At 56.8% G+C, this 9,771-nt stretch overlaps 1 protein-coding gene across 1 annotated transcript in view; it reads right to left on the minus strand.

The window, feature by feature from the left end:
• ZNF362 (zinc finger protein 362) overlaps positions 1-9,771 on the minus strand; it is a 31,317-nt gene that overhangs the window by 4,431 nt on the left and 17,115 nt on the right. The window contains exons 6-7 of the mRNA XM_004704991.2: positions 3,039-3,117; positions 2,757-2,915 (exon numbers count right to left, since the gene is read on the minus strand). Of these exons, the coding sequence (XP_004705048.1) occupies positions 2,757-2,915; positions 3,039-3,117 (238 nt within the window). The remainder of the gene's footprint in view (positions 1-2,756; positions 2,916-3,038; positions 3,118-9,771) is intronic.

Below are 9,771 nucleotides of genomic sequence, written 5' to 3' on the forward strand. Positions count from 1 at the left end.
ATGAGCCCTTGATAGTTTATAAATGGGTATTTTGTCATTTCTTGCCCTGTCCGACATCTCCCTTCATCCACTTTTCAGTTGTCTGTCCCCCAGGGCCAACTTAACTCTTTACTGGAGTAGAAAGCCCCGTCTTCTCCCTCAGAGGCTGGTGATTTCAAACTGATGACTCTGAAGTTAGCAGCTCAACTCCTAACCACTACGCCACCAGGACAACAGGCCCCGGGAAGACTGGAGCCCCAGGAGAGTGCGTCCATATCCATGGGGGACGGGGGAGGACAGTTGCAGATGTCCCAGAATGTCATGGAACCTGTTTTGCTGTCTATACTCTCAATACGAACAAGACGAACTCCACAAACGGTAGGGGCATTAAGAGAGCTGTCAGTCAATTGCAGTGTGAGAGCTGCCCTTTGATCTTGATTAGAGAATAAAGCTGTAGCTAAAATGATGGCATTGGGGAGACCAGTGGAAATGTGAGCAGTGGTGCTGGGTGATCACTAGGGAGGCAGGCACGTGGCCATGCACGGGGAGCATTAGTTAGGCAGTGGGACCAGCAGGTCCGTGGGAGGAGACGGGCTTTCTACACAAAAACCACAGGGGTGGCTGCCAGTCAGCATGGGCCGGATGGCGGTGAGTTTGGTCTCTGGTTTGGTGGAGTCTGGCACTGTGGGGTGAGCATTGTACTGCTAAGCTCAAGTTCAGTGGCTCCAACTCAGCGCAGGAGAAAGAGGAGGCTGCCTGTTCCCCCAACGATGGACAGCCTCAAAAGCCCTAAGGTCACTGTGAACCAGGATGGACTCATTGGCTATGTGTTTGGTTTGGGGGAATTTTTAGGGACCAAACATATATATATTTAGCAAATTTCACAAATGAAATTGTCTAACATCTGAGTTTTACTTCATACAAGTATGTATAGCAATGACTCATGTAGCGAGCCAGCCAAGCCCAGTTCTGGACGAGGCCTCAGGCTAAGTGAGATCTGAGCCCCTCCCAAGTTCACACAGATTCTCATAGCCTCTAGGTCTGGAGAGAGGTAGGGTCTGGCCCAAGGCCAGCTAGCAACTAGCCACTACCAGGTCTCTATGGCTCTACCACCACCACTTGGGGCCCACATCCCTCTCGGTCTCTCAACTCTCTTCTGCCCCTTTAACTCCAAAGGACAGATGACATGTATGTAGCAGCAAGACTCAGTTAGCTTCTGACAAATATCCCGACCACCCCACCTACCATTCAGAGCGGCCTTTCAAAATCACCCTGACAGCTTCCTGTTAGACGGGGCCACACCTTGCTCTTTTAGTGCCTTAAACACACAAGGTGTGAGCCACTTCAGGCTCCCTGTACACACCAGTTCCCCTGCTGGGGGAGGGGCTTCCTTGTTTCCTCCCCTTCACCTGATCAATTACCCTTCAAGGCTGCCCTCAAATGTCGCCTCCTCGCATGACCTACCTGGGCACCCCCCTTCTCTACCTTTGGACTCCTCTGCTGCAGTTCTTGCAAAGCTCATGCTTCCTTTACCACGGCGGACCTCAACTGGAGGTGGCTGCGCCTCTCAGGGGACACTTGGTAATACGGGCATTTTCAGGTGGCCCATCTGGGAGGGTTCCTACTAGCATCTAGTGGGTGGAGGCCAAGAATGCTGCTGAACAGCCTTCAGTACCCGGGACGCGCCCCAGCCTCACCCACTTCCCCGAAACAAGGCACTCGCCACTGCACATGTTGGTAGTGCTTAGGTTGGGAACCCTTGCTTGGCAGCCGTTAGCAGCTCTCCATTCCCTCCTAGCTGGTCCTGCCACCTACCTGCCTCCTCCCGGAGACGTTTACCTCCCCCTGTCTGCAGGAGCCTCGAGACGCCCAAGTCCCAGACACAGGTGCTCAGTACACACCCAGTGACGAGCTCATTGTCATGAACGAGAAGCCCACTGCTGGCTAGTCCATTCTGACTCAAGATTTCTGGGGATCTGCCCCCCTTTTCCCCCCACCCCGGCCCTTGGTGGGTTTGAACTGCAGGCCATCCAGTTGGCAGCCCCGTGTATAATCCACGACACCACCGGGCCTCCTTAGATCAATGAATTAAGCTCACTCACTGCCGGTTGAGTGGATTCCCACTCATGACGACCCTGTAGGACAGGGCAGACCTGGCCCTGTGGGTTTCTGAGACTGTACATCTTTATGGGAGTAGAAAGCCTTTTATCTTTCTTCCTCAGGGTGGCTGGTAGTTTAGAACTGCTGACTTTCTGGTTAGCAGTCCACTGTGTAAGCTGCGATGCCACGAGGGCTCCTAGACCACAGTGAGAGCTAAGGCGTAGGCGTCACAGACCACCAGCCAATGCCCCAGGTGTTGACTGTGACTGCCTCCCTTTCACGGATGAAGAACTGAGCGAGGCGTCCGAGCGGTCTGTTACCCAGAAGCACAGGCAGGAATGACTCACCGGGCATCCCTCTCTGCTGCCATAAGGCCTTCCCTGGGGAAATTCCCAGCAGGGCTAGGAGCTGGACCGGATGGCAGCTCAGAAAGGCCTTTTCTGGGAATGGAGGGGTGGTTCTGGACCAAGTCGTTGTGCCATCTTGTGGCCACGAGGGGAGTTGCACTTTCACCAGCAGCGGGAAGGCCGTCCTGCCGCCCCTCCCGCTCCCCTAGGCTGCAGGAGTTCAGCCGAAGTAGGGAGCAGGAGTCTCATTCAAGCCGCAGGCAGGCCACTCACGGCTTCCTGCTCTGACTGCAACACAGGGGGGTCAGCAGGGACGTGGGCCGCACTCACCGAGGTGTAGGCCCGCCCGCACATGCTGCAGCAGTAGGCCTTGGCGTGCTTGATGGCGTGGGCAGACAGGTGGATCTGCAGGGAGGCGGAGTCGGAGTAGGCCCGGTAGCAGTTGGGACACTTGTAGGGCTTGTCCTTGTTGTGCTGGCGCTGGTGAGACTGGGGAGCACGGCCAGGGGTCAGCAGACAGGCAAGCCCTGCCCCCCTGCCATGCCCCTGGGACGGGGGGGGGGGCGCGGGGCAGCCGTGCCTCAGGTGGGCCGCCTGGCAGGCAATACTCACCTGGAGGTTGGAGAGCTGAGTGAAAGCCTTTTCACAGCCAGGATGTGGGCACTTGTAGGGTCGGTCGCCTGTGTGAATTCTGCAATGGGCAGCCTCGTGAGGTGGAGGGCCTTGGCAGACCGACGGGCCAGCCACCCTCGAGGCTCCCAAGTCCCCCGGCCCCATCCCACCCTCCCACCCCAGGGACCACAGCCTGCTGGGGACCAGGAGGTCCTGCTCCCCACAGGCCACCGCCAGGCCCTATGGAAGTCTGCTGCTTTCACTGCCTCCTGCCGGTCACAGCAGTGTCTGCTCATCCCTGCCCACCGCTGCCTTCAGAACCAAAGCGCCCCTGCCATGGAGGCGACCCTGTAGGGCGGGGTGCGCCCTGTGACTCTTCAGGAGAGGGCAAAGGCCGTCTCTCACGGAGCCGCTGGTGGTGTCAAACTTTGGGGAGCAGCCGGAACACAAGCGGGGCCCCACCAGGGCCGCCTCTTTCTGCAGGAGGAGCTATTTCCTGCTGGCTGTGAGGGCCTGAGCTCGTTGGTGCAGGCCCAACACGGTCGTCTCAGGCGGCATGGCATGGCGGGACACTGACACCCCCCTAAGCCCCCGACAGACCCTCCCTGTGAGCCCTGCCTGCCACCCCAACATGGCAGGGAGAAGAAAGAGGAGGCGCTTTGGAGACCCCCTACTCTCAGGGGTCCCACGCCGGCTCCCCTAGTGACTAACTGTGTGGGCTTGGGTAAATCGCCCAGCCTCAGTTTCTTCACCTGTACAGTGGGAGGAAAGCACAGGGCAGTGACTATCAGGTAACACATGGGAGGGAGGGGCGTCACAGCCAACGCTCCCAGCACAGTTTGCTCGCCCGACTTCCTTCCATACTGACGGCCCGCCGGCAGAGAACGGACCAGACTAACCACCGCCTGGGGACACCCAGGAGCAGCCGCGAGCCTGCCGCCCTCAGACAGCAGGCAGGGTGTGCTCCGAGGAGAGGGGCCTCGTGAGGGTCCAGAGAGAAGGGAGGAGCTCAGGGTGGGCCTCACTGAGAAGGTGACACCGGTACGGGCTTGTTACGGCTCATGCTGGTCACCTGTGTGCAGGTGGTCAGTCTGCAGGTGATGCACTCAGGCTGGGCGCATGCGGCCGTCTTCACACGCCAGCGGCTGACTCCTTCTGGGCTAGGCTTTCATCCTCGTGCCCGGCAAACTCTCTACATGCGCGCAGTACGTGCATTTCGTCTCGCTCGGATTCACTATCAATGCTTATGGGAGCGGCGGTGGAGAGATGGAACGACGCGCTGCTTTGGGTCAATCCGCTGCAGCTCCTCAGGGTCACAAAATAAGGTTACCTGGGGGCTACAGCGCATGGGGCCCAAGCCATGGCGTTTGCAGTCGCCTCCCATGCATGCGGACGCTGGACAGGGAATAAGGAAGGCGATGGGGCTGGTGAAGAATACCGAAAGGGCCACGGATACCCCAGACGACAAACGGATAGATGTGTCTTGGAAGACGCACAGCCAGAGTGCTCTCCAGAGGGGAGGCCGGCGAGACTGTGGACACGTTCTCAGGACAGACCAGTCCCTAGAGAAGGACACCATGCTTGGTCAGGCAGAGGACAGGGAAAAAGACCCTTGACAAGATGGAATGACGCCGTGGCAGCACCAGGCTCACCAGGACAATGGGGAGCGTGGCAGAGGTCTGGCAGTGTTTTCTCCTGTTGGGCCCAGGGTCACAGTCAGTTGAACGGACTCGACGACTGTCTCCGGGCAGTGAGATGCCAGCCGAGCCAGAGCTTTGGTTGCTGAAGTTGCAGTAAGTAGAGGAAGAATCCAGATCAGGCCGCCCCGGGCCGCCCCGGCCCCAGCCCTAGCCCACTGAGCATCTCCTCATCAACGGGCCTCTTGGGCCAAACAACACTCCTTCCTGCCCAGTAGCCACTGGTACTGGCTGCCCACCGTGAACACTGAGAAGGTCTGATTCCTCAGCAGGCCACTCCGAGCCCTCACCGTGAGGTCCAGTTTCAATTCCTTTCTCCTTAAGTGCCCTCCCTGTGCCCTGGTCCCTGAGAACCGATTCTTTTTACTTCCGGTGAAAATACACAGAGCAGCGCATGCACCTGGACCACAATTTCTACAGGTACAGACTGGCGACACCGGCTGCATCCTTCCCGTCTCAGCAACAATCTCACTGGTTTCAGTCCATTAACTGGAGACCCCCCGCCTCGTCTTCTCATCTGTGCTCGAGAGCTGCTGCTGCTGTCAGCTTGGTTTCCGATGCCCCAGACGCCCCAGGCGTACATCTGTCCCAACGGGGTGACGTGGCTGTGGCGCAACGATGACTTCGGGAGACAGTTTCGGTTCCGACTGTAGAAGGTCTTGAACCGCAGCCGGTCCGCCGACCACGTCCAGCCTCACCACCACGCCAGGGCCCGACGCGTCCTCAGACCCACACCGGCCCCTTGTCATCCTCTCAAAGCCGGCACACACCTCATCCCCGCACTGGCGCCTCGGGGCTCTGGGGGCCCACCCATGGAGCCGTGTCCTCGACTAGATGGGGGCCCGGGGCAGGGACGCAAAGTGCAGGACACAGCGCAAAGACCAAATCCAGCCGGGCCAAGTGGAACTGCGCCGAGCTGGTTCAGAGAACTTCTGTTCTACGCGTGTGTTTCTGGGTGTGCTGGGTTTGGGGGCAGTGCCCCAAGCCACTGAGTGTCACTAAGAAAATACCTTAAGAGTCACCTGGGCCCGCTCCACCTGTGACCAGAGTCTTCACCATTCTTTCCTGCTCTCACGTCCCTCTAGTTGGGGTCAGGTGGCACCGGGGTCCAAGGGTGCTGCCTTCTCTCCCACCTTGGCCCTGAGCACATGCACCCCTGCTTCAGATCAACCACGTCCAGCCAGCCGGCAAGAGGGGATTGCCGCCCCCTCCACAGACATGCATCCATCAACGCATAGCGTTTACTCTTCTTGGTGATGTTTGTACGTCTCAGGTGATGTTTGTAAGTCACACGCTGCTGACCTGACTGTCTGCATCGCCAGCGCTCTGTAAGGATCACAGAGGGACCTGGAAAGGCAGGTAACGCCCCTTGAGTCGATTCTCGCTGGCATCCCACCCCCCCGCGCCTTTCTCCCAGAGGTCGAGGTGAACACCCCCCTGCCAGAGGGCTTCCCGAACACCTGGACCACGAGGAGCCTGCAGGGTCAGGCATGGAGTAGCGCTGGGACGAGGACCCGCATCCCTGCGGTCATTGCCACCATACCTGAAGAAGCAAAGGGCACCTTCCTCTGCCACACTGGGCGTCGCTGGCGGGCTCAACGAAACCCAGAGCAAGGCATCCTGGGTAAACAGCCCAGCGCCTCTTGTTCTCAAATGAAAGGCCAGCCTTGAGGACTTTCCTCATGAAACCATGCTGGCCTGGCCGTCTGCAATCTGAAACCTGCTAATACAGGATGACCTTGACACACCTGTCAGGTGGGCGATGCCAGGGCTACATTCCACCCATGGAGACCCTGACTGTCCACGTTGGTTTCTCTGCTCCATCAACATTAGAGGTGTCTGCTCTCTGGAGCGCTGTGCTTCTGAAGGAGCCCTGATGGCACCGTGGTTATGCACTGGGCTGCCAACCGCACGGTCAGCGTGCCAGAACCACCAGCCGCTCCACGGGAGAAAGGCGGAGTTTCTGCTCCTGTACTGAAGGGTTCCCGTCTCGGGATCCCACAGGGCCACTGGACTTCAGCAGAGCCTTGATGACAGTGAGCTTGGTTTGGATCCTCTGAAGGCTGATGGCCAGCCAGAGCCCTGCGCAGGCCGCTGACATTTCCGTCCCAGACCCAGCAGACCCACGGGAGCGCATTGAAAGGGTGCCCGGCCCCATCAGTCTAGGCTCCTGGGCCGAGTCCTGTCCATGCCCTGAAGTCCATTCTCTCTTACTTTGCGGAGGCTGGCTGTGCTTCGGACACAAGCTTACTTGGTTCCTTTGGTCAGTCAGCACCAGTTGGCACTGGGAAGATGGGATGGATTCTATGATCTGACTGTCTGGTTCTCAGTCAACAAGAAGACCTCATGGCAGTTATATAATCTCCTGTCAACTTGTGAAGGGGTGGAGTCTAGTCTGTCAATCAGGCCACAGCCAATGAAGCTTCCGTGTGGGCATGGCCTTCTCCTGAGGATTCCGGGAACACCTGTCTTCCTCCCTGGAGGCTGCAGACACTCCCTGCTTCGTTTTCTTGCTGACAAGCCACATGGAGCTACCCTGATGCAGCTAGAGCCCTGGAACTGGAGCCCCACGGCAGCACTGAGATGCTTCCACCATCACTGGATCCACAAGACTTTCCACCCACTGGCCTGTGATCTTCCTGTATTCAGCATCATTTCATGGCTGCGTGAGTCTACAGAGGAATTTAAGGACTAGTATTGACATACAGGGTAATATCGGACTTATGGACTTGATCTGGGCTGAGCTGGGATGTTTTCTTAATGTACAATTACTCTTTGATATAAAGTTCTCTCTTACACACATATGAGTGTCTCTGGATTTGCTTCTCTAGTCAACCTGGACTAACACAGACCTATTTGCTTTTCTTTCTTTTTTATTGTGTTTTCAGGTTTTTTTTTTAAGTCTGTTTTTGGAAACAGCAGTCAAGCGACGAGACGACACATTGCACTGGGTGAATCTGCGGCACAAGACCTCGTTAAAGTGTCGAAGAGCAGGGAGGATGCTCTGAGGATTACAGTGCACCTGTCCCAAGCCATGGTATTTTCAATTGTCTCATATGCACTTGAAGGTTGGCCACTGAATCAAGAAGACCAGGCAGTTATCGATGTGTTTGAATGATGGCGCTGGTGACAAATACTGAAATTACTATGGACTGCCGGCAGGACAAACGCATCTGTCTTGGAAGACGGACAGGCAGAAGACTCCTTGGAGGCAAGGATGGCGAGCCGTCAACTCCCCTCCTTTGGACACAATTCCTGTAAGGACTCGTCTTTGGAGAAGGATATCATGCTTGGCAAAGCAGAGGGGCAGCGCCAAAGAGCCCTTGACAAGCTGCCACGACAGAGTAGCTGCAACTACGGGCTCAAAACAGCCACTTTCGCGAGGATGGCGCGGGGCCAGGCACTGTTCCCTGTTATCCGACGTGAGGGGTCATGATGAGCCAGAGCCAACGTGAGAACACCTAAAAGCAGCATTCCCAACAGCACTGGGGGAGAGGAAAAACATCCGCTAGCACTCTTTCGTAACAATTACTCCTCCCTATGGCGTCTGTTTCAACTGCACTGAGGGGACTGGCACGCCTGCTCACCCGCTCCTCACTCCGCCTTCTGACACTGCGAGTCTCCACCCCGGCCCTACGTTCCGTGATACGAGAGCTGTCAGGGTGGCGTTTACACACAGTGCTCTCGTCGTTTCCAGGTGGCTGCGAAGATCGGATCCTGGCTTTATAAAGGGCGGGGTGCTTCCAGTAACTGGTCCCGTCCTGCCGTCGGAATCGACCGACGGCATGAGGAAGGACTAGATGGTGGACTGCCCTACGGGGGCTGTCACACAAGGCGAGGAGCTACCTCCCTCTAGTGACATATCTGTAAGTATGCACTCGGGAGGGAGGGGGGCTGTGCTTGGGTGACACAGCAGCAAAGGGGGCTTAGCCTAACAGAAGGTTGGCAGTTCAAACTCCAGCTAGCATGGGAGAGAGATGTGGCAGTCTGCTCTCCTACCGATGGCAGTCTTGGGAACCCTATGGGGTAGTTTTCCTCTGCCCTGAGGGGTCGTTGTGAGTCAGGTGCCTTGGTGGTGCAGGGGTTAACCAGCAGGCCTGGAGCAGATGGCAACCTGCTCTCACAGAGACCCAGGCAACAGGCCTGCTCTGTCTCCCGGGGATGCTGCGGGCTAAAATCAAATCCCAGGTACAAAACAGCCAAGCATGGGTGTGTGTATTGATGCACCTAGGTACGTGTATAGGAGGGGCTTCCAAAAGTTCATGGAAGCTCCCTATCTTCTCAGTCCATTTTCCTACCAACTGGGTGAAGCCCTCTCGTGTGCACGTGTATCTCCAAACCAGACTCCTTTCCACTGCATGGGTTCCAATACACAGCGACCCGCTAAGACCGAGCTGAGCTTTTCCCTGGGTTTGGGAAGCTGCACATCTTTCCGGGAACAGAAGGCCTCACCCCTGTGTCTTCCGAAGAGTGGCTGGTGGTTTCTAACCTTGTGGTTAACAGGCTAGCAGCCCAATTCATTACTCACTGAGCCACCACACACACACACACACACCCTTGTGAAAGGGCCCCAGTGGTGCTGCAGGCTAGGCACTGGGCTGTTAACCCCAAAGGCGGTGGTTAAAACCCAGCCGGTGCTCCGGAGAAAGAGGAGCTGTGTGCTTCCGTACGCCGTCTTGGAAACGCCCTAAGGGGCAGTTCTTCTCTGTGATTCCATCGAGTCGGATCAACTCGACGGCACTGGTTTGGCTGTTCTGGGACAGGCACTTTTAGAAGAGGAAGAAAAGCCAACCTATTTCCAAGTACAGAGATGGGAAGAGTAAGTATCAACAGAGAAGTGTCTCTAAAAAGATTTTGTTTCTAGCCTTAAAATGCCCTCCTCAACTAGCGACAATTATAACCCACACTTCACGGGATAAATGAAGAGACTGAAGAGGAGTCAGGGCCCTCACTGAATCCTCACACCTTGCTAGAGGACTCCAGTCGCCTCCGTTCCATGAACCAGTCATTTAGCCTGGCAACAGGTCTGCACCACC

The sequence above is a fragment of the Echinops telfairi genome, unplaced genomic scaffold, assembly GCF_000313985.2.
Source record: "Echinops telfairi isolate 266 unplaced genomic scaffold, ASM31398v2 ScPeMD7_7457;HRSCAF=8495, whole genome shotgun sequence".
In the NCBI taxonomy this organism is placed as follows: Eukaryota; Metazoa; Chordata; class Mammalia; order Afrosoricida; family Tenrecidae; genus Echinops; species Echinops telfairi.